This window comes from Oryctolagus cuniculus, chromosome 1 (assembly GCF_964237555.1).
Source record: "Oryctolagus cuniculus chromosome 1, mOryCun1.1, whole genome shotgun sequence".
NCBI classification, from domain to species: domain Eukaryota; kingdom Metazoa; phylum Chordata; class Mammalia; order Lagomorpha; family Leporidae; genus Oryctolagus; species Oryctolagus cuniculus.
Window position 1 is genome coordinate 117,910,152 of NC_091432.1, and position 26,064 is coordinate 117,936,215.

The 26,064-nt window shown below is 42.4% G+C and overlaps 2 protein-coding genes across 3 annotated transcripts in view; one reads left to right on the plus strand and one right to left on the minus strand.

The window, feature by feature from the left end:
- Positions 1-10,505, minus strand: part of SIAE (sialic acid acetylesterase) — a 37,503-nt gene extending 26,998 nt beyond the window's left edge. Inside the window, exons 1-2 of one of the 2 annotated variants that reach the window (XM_002708317.5) lie at positions 10,302-10,505; positions 5,753-5,914 (exon numbers count right to left, since the gene is read on the minus strand). In XM_002708317.5, coding sequence (XP_002708363.2) covers positions 5,753-5,914; positions 10,302-10,368 — 229 coding nt within the window. In that variant the 5' untranslated portion in view covers positions 10,369-10,505. The remainder of the gene's footprint in view (positions 1-5,752; positions 5,915-10,301) is intronic. The other variant, XM_051818768.2, reaches the window with a different exon arrangement.
- SPA17 (sperm autoantigenic protein 17) lies at positions 10,501-25,318 on the plus strand (the record flags this gene model as incomplete). Its single annotated transcript, NM_001082626.1, is given in 5 exon segments — positions 10,501-10,629; positions 12,787-12,972; positions 18,934-19,004; positions 22,678-22,755; positions 24,980-25,318. Coding segments are annotated over 4 exon segments (441 nt in total).
- Between the last annotated feature and the right edge of the window lie 746 nt (positions 25,319-26,064).

Genomic DNA, 26,064 nt, shown 5'->3' on the forward strand with positions numbered 1-26,064 from the left:
AGAAAGAAAGAGAGAGAAGTCTTCCATCTGCTAGTTCACTTCCCAACTGGTTGCAACTGCCAGAGCTGTGCTGATCTGAAGCCAGGAGCCAGGAGCTTCCTCCGGGTCTTCTATGTGGATACAGGGATCCAAGGACTTGGGCCATCTTCTACTGCTTTCCCAGTATTATTGCAGAGAGCTGGATCGGAAGTGGAGCAGGCAGTTCTCGAACCGGTAGCCATATGGGATGCCAGCACTGCAGGCAGCAGCTTTACCCACTATACCACAGCACCGGCCCCTTAATCCCACTTTAAAAGTCTGCTCCCTGGCCGGCGCGGCGGCTCACTAGGCTAATCCTCGGCGTTGCGGCGCCGGCACACCGGGTTCTAGTCCCGGTTGGGGCGCCGGATTCTGTCCCGGTTGCCCCTCTTCCAGGCCAGCCCTCTGCTGTGGCCAGGGAGTGCAGTGGAGGATGGCCCAGGTGCTTGGGCCCTGCACCCCATGGGAGACCAGGAAAAGCACCTGGCTCCTGGTTCCTGCCATCGGATCAGCGCAGTGCGCCGGCCACAGCGCGCCAGCCGCGGCGGCCATTGGAGGGTGAACCAACGGCAAAGGAAGACCTTTCTCTCTGTCTCTCTCTCTCTCACTGTCCACTCTGCCTGTCAAAAAAAAAAAAAAGTCTGCTCCCTCACGTTTTTTCTTCTACCATGTAGGAAGATTAATTTCCTTCTTTCATTATACAGCGACTTAGAATGATTACCGCGTGCCAGGCACTCCGTCAAGTGAACGGCAGAAAATAAACCCTGGCTTTGGGTTACACTGATGAGAAAGCCCCGTGAATTGACTGGGGCTTTATGTTTTCACGTCTAACAGTTAGCAGATCTGGTGGCCTTTTCTGTCAGCTGCTCTCCTCTTCATATTCCAGCCAAGGGCCTAAGTGAAGACCTCTCCATCTCCATTTTTCCTTCCACTTCCCTGATTAACTCCCACCTCAGAAAGGGAAGAACAAACAACCTTATCAAATTGGGGCGGGGGGGGGGGGGGGGGGGGCGGCGGCAGGGGAATGAAAAGCATTTTCTAAAAACATGATTAGCCATAATTTTTTTTCTTTTTGCTAGTCACATCAGATGTTAATTATTTTCTGGGTTATTGTGCCAAAATTTCAGATGCCAAGAGAGAAGGAAAAATTACCCATGGCCTTTCTCTTCCAAAGAGGAAAAACCCAGAGCTGAAAGCCACAGCCCTATTCACTTCTCTCCCACAGAACCCTGTGCCTGCACCAGCTGCAGAGTGGTTCTGTGGTTTGCGTGCATGGTCCAGTTGTAAAGGCCATACGCCTAAACTGTCCCTCGCCAATCTATATTTACTCTGTAACCTCAAGTTCATTTCCACCACTACCAAATATGAACACAAGAAGAAAAGCTTAAATATTTCCCTATGCACGAAACAAGCTTATGCAAGTTACCATAGAATGCTGTGGCTTATAGCCATTGTCTACATTCCCAATAAACTAGGGTCCTTTTGCTTTTATTTCTTAAACCTCTTATTTGGTGAAGTATTAAGCTTTTTTACTGTAATGTAAATTAAAAATATGTTATCTCAAAAACTAAAAAAGAAAGAAGGGTACAAGGAAGGAAACTGCGGGAAGGGAGGGAGGAGGGGAACAGCATTATGTTCTTAGACTACAAATCATATTGAATGTGTTAAAAATTAATTAAAAGAAAAATGGAAAAAAAACAATGCTGTGGCAGACACACACAAGGGTGACCCCATTCCTCCAAAGTCACAGCCTTGTATTTATTATTTCCTCCCTTCAAGTAGAGGCAGAACCTGTGGTTTCCTACCTACCAACAGAAAATGGCAAAGGAAGGTGAGACAGCACTCTGGTGATTAGATTAGGCTTTGGGAATGAGGTGAAGGAATTCTGCAAGTGTGATTAAGGTCCCTGAGCGGTTGGCTCTAAGTGAATAAAAAGGGAGATCACCCTGCCTGGGCCTGACTTGATGAGATTAGTCTTCAAAAGAGGGTCTAGAGGTCAGAGAATTGAGGCAGCAAAGATGTATTTATTTACTTCAATCACGATGACAAATACAGACACACCCTCATTGTATCACCAACATGTGCACACATTCACCGTCTATGTCAAAGTGAGATGTCTCCCTGATTTTAGGCCATGTGTCTGAAAAAAAAAAAAAAATCACCATACTTCATTTGACAACATGGTCTGAACTGGCCCAGTACGTGACCAGGTTCTCGCTCATCCATAAGGATTTAATTCTTCAAATGCTTAAATGTCAGTCTACTGGACAAAAATCTTCATGTTGTTAAATATCACTTCTTTCTGGGATTATAGGAAATAAATATTACCTTTAGGGAAAAGTAAGGTAGTCTAGCTGAGAATCCCAGAGTTCTCATCAAAATCTAAAATAGAAGTCAATCCTCCAGGAACAGAAATTTAGTCTAGCAATTATGATGCCTGTACCTCAAAATGGAGTGCCTGGGTGAGATTCCCAACTCCAGCTCCTGACTCCAACTTCCTGCCAATGCGGATCCTGGGAGGCAGCAATGATGACTCAAGTAAATGGGCTTCTGCTACCCCTGTGGAAGGACCTGGACTGTGTTCCTGGCTCCTGGCACAGGCCCTAGCACAGTGCTGACCATTACAGGCATTTGGGGAGTAAACCAACAGAGATGAAAGTGAGCATTGTGTGTGTGTGTGTGTGTGTGTGTGTCTGCTTTGTTAATTACTAAATACATTTTTAAGGGGGAGAACATACCTGACCTCGGGATATCCACATCCCTTGTCGGAGTACCTAGGTTCAAGTCCTGGCTCCACTCCCACCACCAGCTTTCTGCTATTGCACACTCTGGGAGGCAGCAGGTGATGGCTCCAGTGGTTGAGTCTCTATCACCATTACATCTCTGGCCCCCAGCTTTGGTAGTGCCCAGTTCTGGCCATTGTGGGCATTTGGGGAGTGAACCAGCAGACGAAAGTATACTCTCTCTCTCTCTTCTCACCTCTAATTTTTAAAATAAGAAGTCAACCTTCCAATATTCTCTATACTGTCTCTCTTCTGAGACACCTTTTCTATCCTATATAATTTCTTACATGTCTGCCTCCTTTTTTCCAAGTAACACTTCATCTGTTCTCCTCCATGGGCAGAAAAAAAATAAGATGCCCACTGAAGCAGGCCTGCAGATCTCTCTACACTGATAGCTGTCTTATCTACCAAGCAAATGTGGAGAGTCTGATAAACAAATCGATTACCACCAGTACCATCAAGCTGTTTTCCGATGAAATTATCAGAATAGCTGATGAGTCACTTGACTCCCTTGAGTTCTATTGGTTGTTTTCATGCCAGCTGACCCACCACTTTGCAGTGCACTGGCTGCAGCACCACTTAAACCTAAACTGCCAAATGTGAAAGGACAGCATGCGGCTGAGTTCCTGAAGGACGGGCACCAGTTATGGTCTCTTCATCTTTTCCTGGGTTTCTAGCCCAGTGTTTTTTGCATAGTAATCCCTCAACGGATGTTTATGAAATTGAACTGAAGATAAATGAGTAAGTTCACAATCACTTGGAGGAAAAGGAAGGCTCATCTCCCAACTATTACCTGTTATTTCTTCCCATCGCCACCTACCCTCCTGCTCATCTCTGCCCACCTCAAATATTAGTCTCAAAATAGGCATGAGGGGGAAAAAATCTAAAAAATAATGCACAAGAACATCTGTTAAAACTGAAATGCTACATAATAGCATGTGCTTTCTATATCTCTACAATACTACCTATTCTGTCTCCCAAATACTTACTGAAATATTAATTATTAGTGCCAAGGAAATCCATTTCCTACTTTGAAACCATAGCAGTACTTTTGGTTTCTGAATCAATGTCATTTACCAAAAGCACCACTACTTGTACACAGTGCTGCTCATTTCTAAGAGGGACACAGCACCAACAGCACTGCCAGTCCCTTGAATTCTTCACGTTCCGTACACTCTGCAAGTCACCAGCAGCGAAAGCTGCCCTTTCAGGCCTCTTAGTTTCACTGAACAACATTCCTGCCATTAGAAAGTCTTGAAATCCAAGAACTAGAGGCACTTCCTTTGTATCTATGACTGGCACATAGTATTTAGAAATGCTTGCTAACAGAAACCAATCATGAAGGGGACAACACCAGGATCTGAATCACTCAGGATTGGATAATCAGTTTAGATAGTGACAAAACCAACCAGGCAATTCTTGTCTTCAGGGTCCAGTGAAATTTCCAGCAGCTTCCCTGTCACGTACACATTCGTCAGAGCTCAAAGCACCAACCTGCACATGATCTCCACCACCCCCTAGGGTAGCCTCCTCACCTCCCCCATTCTCACCTCCATCCCCCCACAGCTCTAGAGCTATCTATAATCAATACGCAGTCCTGAGCTTGCTTTCCTGCATCTGCAAACTTGTAGCTTTGCCTACTTCCCACACTGTGTTATAGATCATATATCCCTTCTAGAGACTTTTTTGTAAAATCCCCCTGCACGTGAGCTGTTATTCTTAACCTTCTTGAACGTCCCTACTGCTACTCTCTCGGCAAAGAACTCATGCCTGGGAATCTTAACAGTATATAGGTTAGATATGTCCTCTCTCACTCCAACCCACCCTCCACAGTGCTGGCACAGGGTTCTTTCTCAAATACCAATCCAATCATCTTACTTTGCTGCTTAACAATATGTTGATTCAGAACAAGGTATCCACCCCTTAGTGACAATAAATATGCCTCCCTACTTTCCCAACCTTTTCTCTTGTCATCTGCCACCAGTGAGTGTCTCAGACTAACCTCCCCGCCTGGCATTCCTCCAATGACCCATGCACATTCACGCCTCTCTGCCTCTGTCCTACTCACCTTGCAAAACGAGCCTTAGACTAAGTTCATTATCCCTACTACCTTACCAAGTGCTCTCATAGGATCCTGTCCTTCCTCATTGTAGTACTTTTCACATTTTATTGTAATTGCCTTATTATTTTTGTCCCTTCCCTTAACCAATAGCTCCCTCAAGGGAAAGGCCACATCCATTTTACTCCTCACTGTATCATTAATCCGGAGCATAGTATCTGGCACATAGTAGGTACTCAATAAACATTTGAGTGACTGCCTAAATAATAATGGTAGCAGTAATAACAACAGCTAAAAATTGTTGAGTACTTACTGTGTGCCAGGCATGGTTCTAAGTACTTTACGTTGGCTCACTCATTTAATCCTGATAATCCTGTAAGTTTTATGACTATCTCTACAAATAAAGAAACAGCAACATAGAGATGTTAAATAGTATGTTCAAGATTACACAGCCATTAAATGACAAAGTCAACACAGATGGTTTATTCCAGAGCTAGGTTCTTAACCACACCTCCATACTGCCTGTTTTACACCTGATTCAACTGTCACCTTCTGTGCAAATCCTCCCATATCACCCAATCCAGTCAGACGTTTCTCTTCTGCATCCTGTAACTCTCCACACACACATTCATCACACCAGTCAACACACTGCACCATACCCCTTGGTGTCTATTTCCAATATTCCATGAGCTCCTTGAGAACAGGGATTCTGATGCTGCCTTGTTTTTCTTTATTTCCCCAGCACCTAGTACGTGATAAATACGTAAATAACTTTTATGGAAGGATGGACAGGTGAACTGATGGATGGAGCATCAACATTGATTTTCAGATAATCCAGCAGGTGGCAGAAGAAGACAATACTGGTAGCTGAACAGAGGCTGGGTGGCCTTACCTTTCACCTGGGTCACTTTCTCCATGATGGCTTCCTGACCTCGGTACAGGATCACCCTCACTGTGGCTCCTGGTGTACCAAAGCCCCAGATTACTGCCCCAGCAGGCTCCTTCTGCAGCACCATGTAATCACTGATGTACGAAGCAAAGCGAAAACCAACACCTAAAAAGATTGAACAAATATTTAGCAAGGGCACACCCGGGAGATCCAGCACCAACTGGATCAGGTAACCAACCAGGAATATCCAGTTCTCATACCGAACAATTTGAACAGCCTCAGTCCTTTAATCTGTTGGAACCGGATCTTAAGCCTTCTAATAAGGTAAGCAACATAACAAAACATCTTCCAACAATATGCACCATAGTACAAAAAACGACCACTAAGGAAAACTCAAAGAACCCAGGCCACCACAGGGCCACAAGCCTCCTCCCCTCCCCTTCAGAACGCTTTACCTTCCTCTGCCTTCAGGCTTGGCCCTAACGCTTGACTTCTCCCCCCAGATCCCTCTAACTCTACCGGTCTTCCACGCACCACACAGATGGTGTTTATGAGGAAAATAAACCGCTTCCTTCCCCTACTTTCCATCACCACACCTACTCCTTTTAGCTGCAAATAAAGAAGCTTGCCTCTCTCCAAAGCAGCCTTCTCTAATCTGTTTTCCTTTTCTCTGTCTCCTCCTTTACATCAGACTAAAGTCAATCGTTTCTAAGACCGAAGGATTGATGCCTTGACTTGAAAGGCAGAGAGAGGGTGAGGGAGAGGGAGAGGGAGGGGGAGAGAATCTTCCCTGCTGGTTCACTCACAAATGGCAGCAACAGCCAGGGCTGGGCTGGGCCAAAGCCAGGAGCCAGGTACTCCATCCGGGTCTCCCATGTGAGTGGCAGGGACCACTCAAGCACTTTGAGCCATCATCCTCTGCCTCTCAGGTACATTATCAGGGAACTGGTTCAGAAGCAGAGGAGCCAGGAACTGGCACTCTGATACAGGATGCAGCATCCCAAGCAGTGGCTTAACCCACCCCACCACAATGCCACCCTCGTATGATTTTTTCACAACCCAGTAGAAAGTATTGTAAATTCTAAACAAGTATTTATGAATATCTCCAAGTCTGTATCCTCCTCAAGTAATTTCAGATAGAGAAGGAAGGTCAAAAAGAGCAAAGGCTTTCCACCACAATTTTATCCATTTCACATGTTAAAGTATAACCCAAAAAAATAGAGAAACACATCTATTCTGGAGAGTCACTAACAAGACTGAATAAGAACTCACTTTAATGAGATCATTCCTATTTTTATCATCCAGCCTATATGGAAGTATTTTATTAATTACAAGCATCCATCCAAATTATCTCAGTGAATTCCTTATCAAAACTTCACAAGGAAAATAATAAAACTTACGTCCAAATTTGTCTAAACAAAGGAAAGTCCTTTAAAATCATCAAAATTAGGATTTTTGAAAGGTTTTTAAACAAAAATGATAGACAGAAAAGAGAATCAGAATTAATAGGGCTGACATTTTTCTCGCTGGAAGCTGCAAATGATGATGGCCCTTAGGCTATACTTAACCGGCCAGTACAGCTAACAGGATCTCACACAGGTTCAGTGACCTATTTATACTGCTCTTGGTGTAACAGACTGGTCCCTAAAAATCTCCAGTGCCCTCCTATGGGCTGGCTCCATTATGAAACCTATGTGACAAACAAGGATCACCCAGAGGGGCCTACCGGGCTCAAGATGCACAGCTACCATGAGCAAAATGCTCTAGGAAGAGGTTATATAACCAGGTTGGCAGCCTGCTTGGGGGAAAAGGGGGAGGCACAAGTGTGGGAGGGCCCTGTCTTGGGTAGGTGCTTCATATGGAACAAAAACTGAAAACCAAAGGCATAAATAAGAGCTAAGTAAAGAGACTGGAGGTGGGGAAACAGCAAAAACTGGCTCCTACTTGCACAGCTGTGGGGACAGCCAGTAATCCATAAGCTGGGGAAATACCTTTTCCAGTCGGTCTGTCTGCACCAGCACACCCTTACTGAACCTCTTAGTGTTTGGCTCTGTGCTGGGTTAAGGAACTTTGGAGGTGGAAAGATCTTTATTTAATCTTAGTATAATCACATTACTTACCTGATCAAGGGGTTGAATCCTATTATTGACTGAGACAGAGACTCAAGTACATGAAGCATCTTTTTTAAATAGCTTATATGTTCATTAATTAATTCAATAAACATTTATTTATTGGTTCCTGCCACATGCCAGGCCACTATTTTAAGCACTGAGGTATAACAATGAAAAACAAAACAAAAATAACAACAAAGAAAAATCCCTCCCGGCAGGGATCCTACATTCTCCTGAGGAGCTCACTTGGGGCAGGCACAGTGCTAACCAGTCAGCAGACAGTAAGTTCTGGCCTCAGAGCACAGAAGTAGTTTATGACAGGGCTAGACATCAAGTCACCTTATTCCAGAGTGACTACAATTTCCACTTGCCACAATTAGGTAATGGCAGTAAATCAAGAATAATATTCCCAGGCCGGTGCTGTGGCCTAGTGGACCAAGCCTCTGCCTGCAGCGTTGCTTTGAGTCCCGGCTGCTCATCTTCCTATCCAGCTCCCTGCTAATGGCCTGGGGTAGTAGCAGAAGATGGCCCAAGTGCTTGGGTCCCTGCACCTGCATAGGAGATCCAGAAGAAGCTCCTGACTCCTGGCTTTGGATTGGCCCAGCTGTAGCCATTTGGGGAGTGAACCAACGGATGGAAGACCTCTCTTTCTGCCCCTCTCTCTGTAACTCTACATCTCGAATAAATAAAATCTTTAAAAGTAGTAATAATAATAATATTCCCTGTCCTTATAAAGTTCAAATTCTAAGCTGATTAGACAGTGAAATATTACCAAGGAATTGAGCAAAAAAAAAAAAAAGAGGAAGAGAATGAGAAAGGAAGGGAGATTGGTAATTGCTGGCATCAAACAAATTCATTTAACATTTGAATTTCTTTTTAATGTGCTTAATTAAAAGCAGACATATAAAATGAGGCAGGCCAGCAGTTACCACTTTGCCTCTGGGGGAAAACTGGCAGAGGTACTGGGAAGAAGCACCCTGGAGGACACCATAAAACTGGCCCCGCTCTAGTTCACTCTTCATTGTTTCACTGTTACATACAATCTTGTACATCTCCTATACTGCATGATAAACATGGGGCGGGGGGAGATCTAAAGGAAAGCTATTTCCCTTTTTGGGAAGGGAAATTCAGAGCACAAGTGAACAGACAATGTAGTCAATGTTCATGAAGGCAATGTAATGGCATGACCCAAAGGAGAACATGAAACAGTGATCTTAAAGTTAACAGCTCTCAGTGGAGGATGACCCAAGTACTTGGGCCCTGCACCCGCATGGGAGACCAGGAGAAGCACCTGGCTCCTGGGTTCAGATCGGCACAGCTCCGGCCGTAGCGGCCATTTGGGGGGTGAACCAACGGAGAAAGGAAGACCTTTCTCTTGTCTCTCTCTCTCTCTCTCACTGTCTAACTCTGCCTGTCAAAAAAAAAAAAAAAAGTTAACAGCCTTCGACAGAGCCTTCATAAAACCATGGCTCTACCCTCCTCTATACCTTCTCCCAGATCAAAGGTCCCTGGCAAGAAGACAATGCTACTAGTTTGCACTTCCGTTAAACTCTGAGAAAACATTTATGGGCTGCAGTCCACCTGATTCAAGGTAGCTTTCCAGTTCTTAGGTGGAACAGTAGCCATGTTTCTGCAACTGCTCTCTCCCACTTCAACCTTAATTTCCTTACAGAGATCTTTGGCAGGCAAAGGGGGGGGGGGGGTGTTATCCAAAAAAGATCCCTCCTTAAGATCGGACTTTGCATTAGCACACACATTTCACCTACTGGTTTCTCCACCCTGACCCAGTCAGTGTCCAGTCTAGGGCATTTAAACGATAGGTTCTGACCTGCACAAGAGCCATTGTTGAGTGACCCTCCTGGCCACTTCCAGGCATTCTTTTCCCTCCACCTGTATCTAAGCTGCACCCGAAATCAAAGCTGAGCCTGAAATACTCTGAGCTAGCGAGGGGGCTGTATTTCTTAGCCCTAATAACCACTTAAACTAGTAAAACTTGATTTCCCCAAGGAATCCAGCCTGAAGCAAACCCTCCCCAAGGGCTCCACTGAGGGGGCAGCTGCTGAAACGTTTCGGATGACTCAGACACCTGTTTCCAAATAGTATCTAAGTGGCTTCGCCCCCTTCCCTGAGCTCCGGCTGCAGGCACTGCAGGCACTCGAAGACCCTGGGCACATCTGGACCTCCCCCGCTCAAAGAAACTCGACTCTCGGGCCCCACCAGCAGCCTGGGCGAGAGGAAGGGAGGAGAGAAAGCAGTCGGGCTGAGGCTCGGGGCCGGCAGGCTGCTGCGGGCCAGGCCTGGGTCGGCACCGCCGGCTCGGAGCTGGGGTTCCTTCTCCGACCTTGAAAGGGGCGACGCGGACCGGAACCCGCAGCAGACGCGGCGGCTGGGAGCCCGCGCAGGCTGAGGGGCAGCGGTGCGGCCTCGCCGGACCGCCTCACCTGCACTTCTGTCGGCCCACAGGATTACTGACAGCACCAGCGCAAGGACTGATCCAGGCGAGACCATGTTTGCGACGAACCGCCGCCAACACGCGGGACTCAGAAAGGGCGCCCAAGCTGGGGGAGGAGCCACGTGGGCAGAGGGCGTGGCCCGGGCGGGGCGCGGCCTGCCGACTCCACCCCTCCCAGGACCGTCCCTCTGGCGGCGGCGAAAAGCCTGCCGCTTCCCGTCCCGGCCGCCGTAGTTTTTTTTTTTTTTTCCCTTTTAAAAAAAAAACGGTTACCCAGCAACGAGAAAAAACAACCGGAATCCTGGGTATCAGCTCGGAGAGAAAGAAGAGGTGAGGCGGTTTCCCCCACTTCCTCTGCAGTGCCGAGGCCTCGCCTTTTCCCTTCGTCTGCCGTATTCTTCCACTATCCCCGATTCGTCCCGGAAACCCTGGAGCAAACAGCTTGGGAGCGAAGGCAGCCTGTTCTGCGAGGGTCTGAAATCCAGGGCCTCAAGACCCTGCCCCAACGGCTGTCCGGCGGGCCTCCCACTCCCCAGCGCTTCCTCGGGGTCTCACCCGGCCTTGTACAGCCCCAGAAAGATTCCGCACTTCTGTTGCGTTTAAAAAAAAAAGAAAAGACAAGAAAAAGAGAAAGCCCTCCGCGGGTGGGCCTCGTTAAATCGTCCAGTTTCCCAGTCTCAGCCCCTCGCCACGGGCCCGCCGTTTTCCGGCCTTGACACACCCGGCAGGTCCCGCGTGCGCCCCTCATACCGGTGGCCTACCCCACTGCTTGGCACCTGCCCCTAGTGTAGCCCTTGAATTGCAACACGGGTCACGACAAAACTAGGAAAACAATCTCAGAGGTTTAGGGACTGGGGTTTGAAAATCATGACCTACCATCTCATTCCCCTCCCCACCCCGGCTTCCTCATTCCAGAGTTCAAAGGTAAAGGTACTCGGAGGCCGTGTGGATCAGGCTTTAGATGAGTCAGCGGAGGGAAAGTTGAAGTGTGAGGCTTCCAGTTAGACAAGTTAGAATTAAATAGAATCAGGACTCGTTCCTAATTTATTTTTTTTATTATTTTTTTTATTTGATGGGTGGAGTTACAGACAGCGAGAGAGACAGAGAGAGAGGTCTTCCAACCACTGGTTCACTCCCCAGTTGGCCGCAACGGCCAGAGCTGTGCTGATCTGGAGCCAGGACCCAGGAGCTTCTTCCCCGTCTCCCATGCGGGTGCAGGGCCCCAAGCACTTGGGCCATCCTCCAGTGCTATCCCAGGCCATAGCAGAGAACTGGATTGGAAGTGGAGCAGCCAGGACTAGAACCGGCACCCATACGGGATGCCAGCACTGCTGGTGGAGGATTAACCTAGTGCACCACAGTTTTTTTTTAAGAGCCTAAACTGGGTCTTCTTAGCAACTGATAATGAGTTCAACATTCATTTAACAATGGTTCTCTCTAAATGGCTGTGGAATAGCATAAATTACCGTTTTAAGAAGAGAAAGAGAGGGCCTGTGCTGTGGCACTGTAGGTTAATCCCCGCCTAAGGTGCTGGCATCCCAATATGGGCGCCAGTTCTAGTCCTGGCTGCTCCTCCTCCAATCCAGCTCTCTGCTATGGCCTGGGAAAGCAGTGGAGGATGACCCAAGTGCTTGGGCCCCGCACCCCTCATGGGGGACCCGGAAGAGGCTCCTGGCTTCAGATCCAGCTCTGGCCTTGGGGGAATGAGCCAGCAGATGGAAGACTTTCTCTCTGTCTCTGACTCTCTTTGTAACTCTGCCTCTTAAAAGAAATAAAATCTTAAAAAAAAAAAAGAAGAAGAAGAAGAACAGAAAAAGAGGGATAGTGCGGTGACTGTTCCTCGCCACGACTGGAGAATTAGGCAGGCTACCCGCAGCTTGCCTTGACCGAGGAGGGGAAGTGCGCCACCCGCCACTCAGCCTTCCCCAAACCCGGGGGACAATCAGGCACGGTGTGGAGCCCAGTCGAAGCAGGGTCTCACTTTATTGTAAAAGGGAGGTGTATTTAATAGCTGAGGTACAGAGCGGATGGCACAGAGTAGATGAGTGGATATGGGCAAGGGGTGGGGTGATGTGATGCAAAAGAGTCTTAGCCACTCCTATTATACCACCTTAATGATCCTTAGGCAAAAGCGCCCTGGGGCTAGGGTGTTTGCCACCAGGGATTTGAAACTTAAAGACAGGATTTCAAATTCGAGGCAGGCTCAGGAAGTTTCCTCTAGGCCTCCCCCACAGGATAGAAAACATGCTTAGTGTCACAGTGAAAATCTGTATTTTTCAAAATAATTTGGCTAATTGGGTTTGTAATATTCTAAATCATAATACAGAACAGAGGGTTCTTTGTAAGAGATGGATGACTTGGGTTGTGTTGGGATAAAAGAACGGAAGTCCAGAAATTCTGGGTTTCAGAAATCATTGTCATGGTTGTGATTACATAGTTAAAATCAGACACATTGAAAGTGCTCTCTAATCTCTAGGTACCACATAGGCAAGTTCTTGCCAAGGAGATGTCGATTCCATTTTCCAACACCCACTATCGAATTCCACAAGGATTTGGGAATCTTCTTGAAGGGCTGACACGTGAGATTCTGAGGGAGCAACCGGACAACATTCCAGCTTTTGCAGCAGCATATTTTGAGAACCTTCTAGAGAAAAGAGAGAGTAAGCTATTATCCAATAGGCATTTTTACACTTGAATTTAGCCAAAAGGCCGAGAAGCAATCAATAGGCATTTTTAAATAAGAGACTCAGCATTTGGTTATGGTAAAATTTGCTTAATGTCATCTCCATTCTACAGAGAGCTATTAGGAGGCAGGTAGCTTCAAATAATTTGAAGCTTGCTCTTTGAACTAATTGTGTGCCCCTTGAATGAGTTCCATGTAATTTGAACGTCATCAGTTTACTGCCAAGACCTTCACTGTATGTCTTGTGGACTCACAGGGTGGAAGGGAACCACAAAAGATCATAGCATCTTGCTCTCTGCTTTGCAGTTGACCGGTCCTGTGCAGCCCCAGCAGTTCACTGGCTATGCTTCTGGACAGGAGAGTTTGTGATTCCCTTTAAATTTTGATTCTTCTCATTTGAAAGTATTATAAAAGTATTGTAAAAAGTAATGCTGTACATTCCTTAGACTGAGTAAACTGATACTCACTGAAGTATACAAAACTGTTCTACATTAAAGGCATAAAAACAAACTGCTCTGAAAAATGTACTGCCAGTTTGGAAAGGGAATTTACATTCTTTATACTCTTCCAAGTCCCATCCTGCACAGACTAAGAGTCACACTAACAATTAAGTCTTTGGTTGAGAGCCAAAACAAAGTTCAGTCACTTCCATAAACAAAATTTCCACGTTGCTAACTTAAAGGTTCCTAACTATCAGGACCTGACCCAGTGCTCAAAATGGGAATCGTTAGACCTTTAATTTGTACTAAGAACCTCTTCTTGATTACAACAATCATTTCGTGTAAGCAATTGTCATTCCTTTGGATTATAATACTCCAACAAAATGGTAAAGCTGACTGGAAATAGCCACAAGCTATTACATTCCATTGTAAATCATTGTATAGAGAGAGGAAACTTAACACAAAGCTTAAACTTAAACAGCGTCCATGCGCACTGCACAGCTCCACCCCCTGTCTTCTCTGTCCTCCCCTTGCAGAGCCCAAAATCTTTGCCAGTTTCCTGAGTGTTGTTGGGCTTTTCCATATCAAGTCAATGTGAATATTTGTTGCATTGTCTGAAACTTCAATTCAACTGAAAACATAGACATTTTTCAGAGGTGAAAGGTTAAGAGAAATCCTTTGGGAAAAGACATGAACTGTGACCATTAAATAAATTAATGTTAAATTAATGAAATAGTTGATGCAGTAAAAAGTCTTTAGTCATTATTTAATTTTAGAACTCAGAAATATCCCATTACAAAAACATTTGAGTCATTGTTACCAGATCACAATAATAAAAGGAAATGATGATTCAGATTAATGGTCTCAGGATACTATCTCTCTAACTAATAAACCATGGGTAATATATTTTAAAAAATTAAGAACCACACCCATTTCAACCCATGTCAACCAAAGGTGAATTATCTAACTGAAACACATATGGGAGTACTTCAGAATTTCATGGAAAATTTAATTAAAACATATTTATTTTGGTGCAAAATAATTTTGAAATCCATGTATGGCTATTTTCTTTTTTTTTTAAATGATTTATTTATTTACTTGAAAGTCAGCGTTATACAGAGAGAGAAGGAGAGGCAGAGACAGAGAGAGGTCTTCTATCTGCTGGTTCACTCCTCAGTTGGCAGCAACAGCTGGAGCTGTGCCAATGCAAAGCCTGGAGCCAGGAGCCTCTTCCAGGTCTCCCATGAGGGTGCAGAGGCCCAAGGACTTGGGCTTTCTTCTTCTGCTTTCCCAGACCATAGCAGAAAACTGGATTGGAAGTGGAGCAGCCGGGAAGAGAGCTGGCGCCTATATGGGATGCTGGCACAGCAGGCGGCAGTTTCACCTGCTACACCACAGCACCGGCCCCAGGTTTTTTTCATAATATACATAGCCTGTGAACTTTTTGAAGACCCCTTGTGTCAGAATTTAGTTTCTCCAAAAAGGCAAAAGCAATCGTGGACCAATCTTCCACACGGTATAAGAATTTCCTTGCCAGCATTCTTAATAGGTAACTACTAATTTTCATTTTTGTCTTTGTAAAAGCAAAGATGTTAGCATACAATATGAGTAGTAACTATCTCAAATCACTAAGGAAAAGGTGGATGTTTTATTAAATGATATTAGAATGAAAATAGAAAAAGATAAAAATGGATAAATTTCTTGTATTGTACATCAGGGTAAATGCTAAACTGGTCTAGCATTTAAATATTTTTAAATGAGAAGAACAACATAAAAGGGTGAATTTTTATATAACCTAGGAAGAAAATTTGCTAGCTAATTTGTTTTAATTGTTTCAAAAATCCAGAAGCAAATTAGGGAACAGATAGATAAAAAACTGACAACATAAAAATAAACATTTACATGGCAAAAAGTACCATGAAGAAAATGAAATTACAAATGACAAACTGAAAGAAAATATTTGTAATTATATCCCAATGGGTTAATAAGCCTTGTAAACAAAGCTTGTGAAAAAGGTGCTAGAACACATAACCCAATCAAAGAAGTGGACAAGAGATACAGTTCACATAAAAATAAATGCAAATGGCCCTTAACATATGAAAATATTCTCAAAGTAACCCATAATAACAGAAGTCCAAATCAAAACTACAATGAGCTACCAACAACAGCCTCTCTAACATATCAGATAGAGAGAAATAGGCACTCATATATTGTTGGGAGAGATGTAAGATGATACAGCCTCAAGGAGGATAACTCAGCAATACCTACCAAAATTGCATATGTATTTTACCTTTAAATTACATTTCTATACTTTTCATTGCATCGTCATTTGTGGAAACAACCTGGATATCTATAAAAGTAGATTTATTGAGTAAGTGAAGAATACATTCAATGGAATAATATGTAGCTGTGGCCGGCGCCGTGGCTCAATAGGCTAATCCTCCACCTTGCGGCGCCGGCACACCGGGATCTAGTCCCGGTCGGGGCGCCGGATTCTGTCCCGGTTGCCCCTCTTCCAGGCCAGCTCTCTGCTATGGCCAGGGAGTGCAGTGGAGGATGGCTCAGGTGCTTGGGCCCTGCACCCCATGGGAGACCAGGAAAAGCACCTGGATCCTGGCTCCTGCCATCGGATCAGCACGGTGCGCCGGCTGCAGCGGCGGCCATTGGAGGGTGAACCAACGGCAAAGGAAGACCTTTCTCTCTCTGTCTCTCTCACTGTCCACTCTGCCTGTCAAAAATAAAAAAAAAATAAAAAATAAAAAAAAAATATGTAGCTGTAAAAACAAAAATGAAGAAGAATAAAGAAACAAGATAAGTTTATTTTGGTGGAAAAAAATTGAAATTCATGTATATGAGGAGTCTTCCAAAAGTTTGTGAAAAATGCATACTATGAAATAACTTCAAAATTTTTATACCAAAATGAGCTTATTTTTAATTCTATTTCCATAAACTTTTTGGAATACCCTCACTATAGAACATTGTAGAACATAAAGCAAGCAACTATTCCAGTGTTGATGGAATAAATTTTTACTGTAGGAAAAAATGACATGTAATTATAAATCAAAGACGTTAATAAAATCCTGTAATCCTAAATGTGAGTTGAAAAATAAGTGTGATTTCATTATATGTTTTTACTTTAAAAAAATGAAAGAAGTATTTTCTATCTCTAATACATTAAAAAAAAAAAAAAGCCTCAAAACAATGCCCAACCCATACAATTAAGTCATCTACTTAGTCCCTAAACTATCATCTCTAAATACCATTTCTGAGGAATCAGGACTTCTTACTTGGATAACTGAATCCATGAACTGGACAAAAATATACAAGGTGAGGCTTAACACCTAGAGGAGGAAGCTATCAAAGATGGCCAGAGCTGTTTGTGAGGGATTCAGGGGCATCTGAGCACCTGCGTAAACTCCCTTTTGTACAACTAGAGAATCAGTGAGAGTAATAAATACAGTGGATTGAAATTCATCCAAATTATTAAAACTATTCATGAATACATAACAGAAACAAAGAACATGCATTTCTCACCCTTGAGGATCCTATAGAACCAATTGATTATTCTGAAAACTGGTAACTAAAGGAAAAGGATCAAACCCATAACCTTCCTTTTTTGTTCTTAAATTTTTCTTTATTGATTGATATCGCTAATGCATATTCTGGGAGGCAGCAGGTGACGGCTCAAGTACTCTAGTCCCTGCCACACATGTGGGAGACACTTTGATGGAGTTCCTGGCTTCTGAGTTGGCCAGACCCAGCTCTGATTGTTGTGAATATTTGGGGAGTGAGCCAGCCAAAGGAAGATCTCTATCTGTCTCTTTCTCTGCCTTGTGCCTTTCAAATAAACCAAATAAAATTTTTAAATGACCTAAAACAATGATCATCAATCAGCATGTAAAAATTATAGCAAGAGATAATAACTAGATATATCTCCTGACAGAATTACACAACAGTAGTAGAATACTCTTGATGGAACAAAGATATAAGCCTCAGCCATTCTCTTTCATTGCCCAGAAGATAGATAAACATTGGAATGTATTCCTTGCCCTTGAATCTCAACTGGGTCTCACACTCTATTGCCTTCATACCCCACCCCTCATGGCCACCTGAAAGACCAGTTCCAGGAATTCCCTTTCACCTGCTGCCCCCTACCCTGGGGGTCGAGGCCTTCTGCCACATGTTCCATCATGTGCACATGGGCAGTTGGTCACTTACCTCTACGAATTTATTTTCTCTGAATAAATTCAGTCTGGCTATAAATTTGTACATTGCCTCCTCTCTATTCTGTGCCTCTTCCTAAGATTTATGGTGCCCCGTGTGAGGAGGACCAATCTGCAACTCTTTTCCTAACACTCTTGACCCAAAAAAATAAAACAAAAGAAAAAAGCCTCACAAATGAGATCCTACCTGCAAATCAAACTGTCAGTCCACAAGAAATTCACAGGTAGAGGATCCTGTTAAAAGCCACCATGAAAGTAGAGTCAGAAATAGCTAAACTGTGGATAAATTACCTAATCTTATCAACAAATAAATTATGAGGAAAAATTAGGCGGTTGGGAGTTTCACATTAAAACATTGAAAAAATAACAAAAGAATATGTGTGCTCACTTTGGGATTTTAATTTGAACAAACAATAAAAAATATATTAGATGATGGGGGAAATTTGGATAGTTGACTGGAAAGTTAATATTAAGAAATTATTGTTAGTATCTTTAGGTGTGCTAATGGTAAGGTGGTTATATTTTTAAACTGTATCAGAAATGCATACTGAAATATAAATAAAATACTAGGATACTTGGAGTTGACTTTGAAATAGAAGAAAGGGTAAAAAAATTAATCAGAATAAAAGGTTATAGGTAACACAAGATAGATCATGAGTTAATAATTATTGAATCCAAGTGATGCATATTAGATTTGTTACACTGTTCTCGCTACTATCTAAGTTTTAAGTTTCATAATGAAAAAAGAATAAATTTTGTTTAAATGTATGTATCACTTTCTTTCTATGTCAGTCTTATGTGCATCATTAAAAATAACTCTCCCATCTTTCACTTTTCCAAACTTCCTGACTATTTAGCATTTATTTTTATATATTTTTCTGTAAGTGCCTGTATTAATACTAAGTATTGACATTTGTTCCCTCTAGAAATTCTGTGAAGGCAGAAATTATGTTTTTTAGTGCTTCTCTAAATATTTCCATAGGCTCATCTAATGTTTAATTGGTCATCATATATGAGGGTACTTCAAAAAGTTCATGGAAAGTAGAATTAAATAATTTTATTTTTGGTTCAGAAAAGTTTGAAATCCATGGATACTTGTATTCAATGATCATGGGTGGTAATGTCTTCTATGTTAGGCTAAGTGCAATATCAATAAATTTTCAACTTGTCAGTAAAGAACCTGTGATTTGAAACAAGAAACTTATTTTGTTACTATTCTAGATTTACTTGAATGAGCCCAAATGAGTCTGACATTACTGTATCTTTATTATTCAGAAACCAACTTTGATCCAGCTGAATGGGGGGCTAAGGTTGATGACCGCTTCTATAACAACCATGCGTTCCAGGTATAGTTCTATGAAGCTACTGGATTTGGCTGTTTATTCTGCCTGTCCACAAAACAGACTTTTAGAGTCTCCCCAGAATTGTAAGGACTGTGTGAGGTATGACAAATAACCTATTCAAACTGTTTAATTGTGCCATTTTTCTCATGAGGAATTATTTTCTAAGGTCTCTGAATCACACACAGATAATTAGCTCAAGTTTAAAGATGACACTTGGCTCAAATTTAAAGATTATCAACAGAAGAAAGGTGCTTGAAAAATATAAAATAATTATGCATCATTTATTCAAATTTTATTGAGCTTAGCAGTAGCAGGTACTCAACAAATCCCTGTTGAATTAATCAATGATATTTTATAAAATAAAACACTATTACTCCAATATTTCATTATCATTTACATGTTACAAAACATTGATTGGAATTAAAGATGGTGATAGTATCAGGTTTTCTCTGTAAAGTTAACTTCTTCAGAGACTGAACCTGTCTCTCTCTGAAGCAACCTATCCAAGACAGACTTTCTCAACCAAGGTTCCTCAAAATAAATAAATAAATAAATAAGCCTTAAACCAAGTTAAGCCCTAAACTGTCACAGGTGGGGAATCAGTGGCTTACTTTTTATCTAGAATGAGTCTAATTCCATGCCACCCTTGGGAGAATTGAGAAAATAGACACTCAAAGCATTCTCTGTGTTCTGTGGTTCGAATGAGGAAGGTTGCTTGGGAAAGGCTGTGTGGAATCAGTATCACTTGCATCAACTGCAAACTTGAAAGAAATTTAAAAGCTTGGGCCCTGCTCCAGGCCTGCAGATCAGTTACATTTTAACAAGATTCCTAAAGTTAATTGGAAGGGACATTAAAATTTGAGAATGTCGCTCCCCCTCTTCGCGGAGGAACAACACAGGACCCTGCACTGTTCTTTTGTCTGCTCGGACCTTCCCGGGTTTGCTGCTGGTCCTTCCCGGGTTGGCTGCCGACCCCTCCACCTCCGTGGAGGGGCGGTTCCCCCTGCCACTTTCCCCACTTCCGCGGGGGAGCGGCACACCGCCAGCCGGCTCTCTCGGCTCTCTCGGGGGCTGCTCAGATGTTATCCGGATATTCCTGGTGCATGTTGTCTCTCTCCTCCTTTATAGTCCTCTTCCACCAATCCCAACTCTGCTACCCACACGCCGAGCATGCTGCTCTCCTCCAATCAGGAGCAGGATCAACTCCTACAGCTTATCAAACTGATGAGGCAGCTGCGTAGTTGTTTGCTCCTCCCCAGCGCCATATTGTGGGAGAGCAGATGCATAGAATAAGTCTTAATTCCAGTAACTTAGTCTAGTCTCAGTTGCTCCCCACAGAGAACACTAGACAAGTGAGATGATACCATTAGCCAAGCTACCTAAAAGGTCAGGTGTTGGTAGATCCTCTAATACAGTTAGGGAGTTTCCTGAAGAAGTAGCTGTGACTTATTTCATGAGTTCAAAAGTGAAGTAAGTTCTATCCATTTGTGCCTACAGATATAGGGGTGATCTGTTTATTTTACTGTATTCTCTATGTTCATGTTTTATTTCTCTTGTGTTTCATTGAAATCAAAGGAATAATGTAGAAAAATTTTTCAACCATTCTGTCGCATAAACATTTCAGGCATTTTTTTTAAATTCTAAAAGCTTTGTTTGATTAGCTTATATATCCTTAAATTTCTGTTTTATATGTTAACAAGGCTCTTCCCATGTGTGATGAATTAGTGATGCCTCTATTTTGGAAGAAGACTTCAATAGTCATGTCAAATAGGCATAGCTGATTTTTTGTTTTATATTTAAATCACTTCCTAAAGCAGAAATTACTTCTTTTTAAAAAAAGTATTTATTTATTTGAAAGTCAGAGTTACACAGAGAGAAGAGAGGCAGAGAGAGAGAGAGAGAGAGGTCTTCCATCCAATGGTTCACTCCCAATTGGCTGCAATGGCCAGAGCTGCACAGATCCGAAACCAGGAGCCAGGAGCTTCTTCAGGTCTCCCACCTGGGTACAGGGACCCAAGGACTTGGGCCGTCTTGTACTGCTTTCCCAGGCCACAGAAGAGAGCTGGATTAGAAGCAGAGCAGCCGAGAATTGAACCGGCCCCCATATGGGATGTTGGCACTGCAGGCAGTGGCTTTACCCGCTATGCCACAGTGCCAGCCCCAGAAATTTCTTCTTTGACCTAGTTTTAAATTCATAAACTTCATTAAAAAGTCAGTGTCGGACGGTTAGCCAGCAGTTAAAATATTCATGTCCTAAATCGAAGCACCTGAGTTCAGTACCCATCTCCAGTGTCAGACTTTTACATCCTGCTAACACAGACCTTGGAAGCAATGGTGAAGGCTCAAGTAATCAGATTCTTGCCACTCAGGGTGGAGACTTGGATTGAATTCCTGGCTCTCAGTGTCGGCACAGAAGATTAAGCCATCGCTTGTAGTGCCAGCATCCCATATGGGCGCATGTTAGAGTCCCAGCTGCTCCACTTCCAATCCAGCTCCCTGCTGATGCTCCTGGGAAAGCAGCAGCAGATGGCCCAAGTCCTTGTTCCACTCCCACCCACATTTGGAGATCCAGAGGAAGCTCCTGGCTTCAGCCTGGCCCAAGACCTGGCTGTTGTGGCTACTTGGGTAGTAAACCAGCAGATGGAAGATCTCTCTCTCTCTCTCTCTCTCTAGATCTCTGCCTTTCAAACAAACAAACAAACAAACAAAAAAAAAAAAAAAAAAAAAAAAAAACCTCCTGGCTCTCAGCTGTAGCTAGCCCAGTCCCAACAATTGCAGACATTTCGGATGTGAGCCAGAGGATGGGATGAGATCATTTGCTCTCTCGCTCTCTCTCTCTCTCTCTCTCTCTCTTGTTCTTTCTGTCTCATCTGCCTCTCAATTTTTTTAAATTTTTTTAAAGATTTATTTATTTATTTGAAAGGCAGAGTTACAGAGAAGCAGAGGCAGAGAGAGAGAGAAGGAGAGGGAGAGAGAGAGAGAGTATATGTCTTCCACCCATCCCCTGATTCACTCCCCAGATGGCTACAATGGCCGGAGCTGCACTGATCCGAAGCCAGGAACCAGGAGCCAGGAACTTCTTCTGGGTCTCCCATGTGGGTGCAGGGGCCCAAGTACTAGGGCCATCCTCCACTGCTTTCCTAGGCCATAGCAGAGAGCTGAATCGGAAGTGGAGCAGCAGGGACTTGAACCGGTGCCCATATGGGATGCCCAGCACTGCAGGCAGCGGCTTTACCCATTACACCAATAGTGCCAGCCCTCAAATATTTTTTTAAAGTCAACTCAACTTCATACTATGAAGCAAAATGGCATTTGTTTTATTTCTACTTTAGAAACTATTGGCACCGCCTTTTTATACTTTGCTCAGGATTCATTACAGCATCTTAACAACATTTAGTATAAGACTGGTTTGTTTTTAATAAAACAATGGCAAATACATTGCAAAAGCAGAAGATCAAACATTTTAACCAATTTCTTTGTCTTTGATGTTTGTTTATACATGCTCCCTTGAGAATTTTCATTTTTTTTTTCATATTCCAGTGTACTTCTGTTGTTAAAAGATAAACTTGATTCCCTCTACTTCTCAGTTTTAATATTTAGTTACCCATAAGCATTTTGTTGAAAGACTTTTATATTTTGGAAACATTGCCTATTTGGCCCTCTCCCTTCTCTCTAGGAGCATGAATCTGAGAAATGTGAAGCTGAAGAAAAGTCTCAATCTGTGACAGAGGAAGAGACACCAGTCCTGACCATAGTATGTACTATTTTCCATGTATATTGGATTCCCAAGAATGATATTACATAGCTTAAAATTATACCCTAAGTATGTGAGTAAATCTATTATGTATATTGTTAAGCTATATTGCTTTCAAGATAAGTAACATCCGTGATAAACTATCTGGTTAATCATTTTCATCCATGCCTCTTGCAAAGGGAAACACATTCTTCTCATTAAGAATAAAATCATTTCCAAGACTGTCAGTGGGTAGAAAATCTCCCTGTGGAGAAAGGTAGACAGAACTCACAGCCCCAGTCATGATCCTTGAGATTCAGCTTCCACCTTTGGAATTTTTCACTAATGGACACTGCCACCACCATACACTGGCAAAGGCTCAGAGCTAACAAAAGGAAAATCACAGAGAATTACATATAGCCAAAAGAAAAGGCTTTATGCAATGCAACTCATTCATCTTCCATGCATACCCTCTACACAAATGTCTGTCTTCCTGATAACCTACATCCTAGCAATTCAGACATGGGAAGTTCATCTTCAAAAGTATCTATTCAAAGGTGTGCTGGAGCCAACTCTCAAGAGACAATTGTTGGCATCTCCAACCACCTTCATGTTAAGTAACATCATTTTAATAATCTGAAATCAGCCACTTAAGGAGTATTAGGGCCATGTCAAACATCACAAATCTGGGCTTTTTTTTTTTTTTAAATCTTCTGGAGAATCAGTTGTTAAACATTTATCAGCACATCATGGTTGTGTGTGTTCTTCATAGTCCAAACTCAAGGATCACACCTAGTGAGAAAGGACTTACTCTCTGCAAGGTCAAAGGCCAAATTCCTGAGTTCTTTTTTATGTCTTAATGTCACAGTTAGTTATCCAATAATTGACACCCAAAATGAACATTCCCCTCAAGGAATACCTTGTTTCCCACCCAGTGAAGCATGGTTTCTCCTCACGGCACTTACAAATTATTCCAGAATTATATCAATACAACCCAATAAGCCTAATATAGGACCAAGATGTAATGGGGAATCAAAGAAGAAGGAAGGAAGTGTGATTGCCTTGTGTCTTTCACAGGTGCCTGTATGTAGGTTTTCATGAGTTTGAGTTGGGATCTGTTGATTTCTAATTTGAGCATAATTTATTTGCCCATTTTGGGGCATCATCTCAGAGGGTTTTATGGCATTCTGTTTTCCATTTTAAAGTTTAAGAGCCCAGTTGGCCTTACTGTTTGTAATATGGTCCATCAATAAGAGATTAAGTAAATAAACCAAAATATATCAGTACAATGGAATACAATATTGTCACAAAAAAAGGATAAGCAGAATTATGTGCAGAATAATAACATAAAAAAGAAAGCCAAGATATACTGTTACATGGAAAAATATAGAAATTTTGAAAGGATATATATTTATAAATATATCATTATTATAGGTTAAATATATATATATTAGAATATATATCTTAGAAAAGGATTTGGGAAGGTAGAGAACATTTACTGCCAGTAACACAAATTTTTTAAATGCATATGTAGTATTATTTTTATAATTTAAAAAGATAATAATAGCCATGTATCTATTCAATAATACACTTAAGAGCCATGCATTTCACTGTCTGTACCTATTTTTTAAAAAAAAAAAAAGCTATATGATAAAGTTCAAAGTTCAGCTAGCAGTGTTACATCCAACACTACTGAACTAAATCTGGAACTCTCTTTGGCACTCCACTTTAAAAGTATGATTTTGGTTAGCCAATCATTTGGAAATTAGGAGATAATTTTAAGCCATTTTATGTAATCATGATTATTTTGAAACAGTATATTTACTAATCTTCTTAACATTTTTACCATGCTTCAGGGATTCTTACTGGTTTCCCCCCAAAAATGTTACCACTCAGGAAACTATTAAATAGGGATTATTTTGGGCAAAAAAAGAAGTTGGCAATGATATTTTATTTCAGAGACATATTAAAGAGTGACAAAACAAAATGCTTGCTATTTTGGCATTCACCATTTGGTGCATATACAATGTGTCAATATATAAAATTCCCTTAGGAAGCAGCAGCTTCCAGATAGTTGCATCCCTAAATTTATTAAATTTATGCATTTATTTTTTTTTTGCACAGTTTCACATCTTGTATTTCCCACATGCTTTGGCTGAGTTCTCTCTATATAGTACATTTATTTTTATGTCATCAAAATGTGGAATATTTAAGAAGCCTCTTACTTTTTCTCCTCTCAATGAAGGACTCTGAAGACGATAAAGATAAAGAGGAGATGGCTGCTCTCAAAATCCAAGCGGCCTTCCGGGGACACTTAGCCAGAGAAGATGTAAAAAAAATTCGAACCAACAAAGCTGAAGAGGAAACAGAGGAAAACAATTGAGGGCACTGGCTTTACCCCACACACACCTGCAAAAAAAAAAAAAAAAAAAAAAATGGAAAAACAGCTGAATCCATCAATCCTGTTCTGATTGTCAGTTTTTTCCTTAGTAAGGGAATTTTGGTGTTACAAAATAGCATTAGTTGCTGTTGTGAAAATCTGTCATGAGCATTTGTTTAATAAACATGCCATTGATACCTGCCACTGAAGAGTTCTTTGAGTCATCAGTACTGTTTATACTCTTCCCAAGTCTATGTAGAGAGACCTTTGGATTTAGAGTTACAGAACTGGGGTATGAGGGTTTTTTAAAAAGATTTATTTTATTTTATTTATCTGAAAGACAGTTACAGAGAGAGGTAGAGACAGAGAGAGAGAGGTCTTCTATCCACTGGTTCTCTCCCCAGATGGCCGCAATGGCCAGAGCTGTGCCGATCGATCTGAAGCCAGGAGCCAGGAGCTTCTTCTGGGTCTCCCACATGGGTGCAGGGGCCCAAGAACCCGGGCCATCTTCTACTGCTTTCCCAGGCCATAGCAGAGAGCTGGATCAGAAGAGGAACAGCTAGGTATCGAACCAGTGCCCATATGGGATGCCGGTGCCGCAAGCAGAGGATTAACCCACTGCACCACAGCGCCGGCCCCAGGGTATGAGTTTTTATAGATTCACAGGTTACGATATCTAACCACCACCTAATGAGTAAATCCTCCCTATCACACATCTGAAATGGTTCTTTAGCTGCTGTTTCATTCCTAGTGATGAAGAATTTCACTGTCTTTCAAGGGTAGTCTATTTAACTTCACGAATACTTGAATTATTAGAAAAATAGAAAGGCTTGGTAGTTTTCATTTGTTGTACATACTCTAATCATTTATTGAAAACATACTGAGCACCATTCATGTGCTAGGAATTAGTAGTGAATATTTGTTCTTACGTTCCTGCAGCTTACACTCTA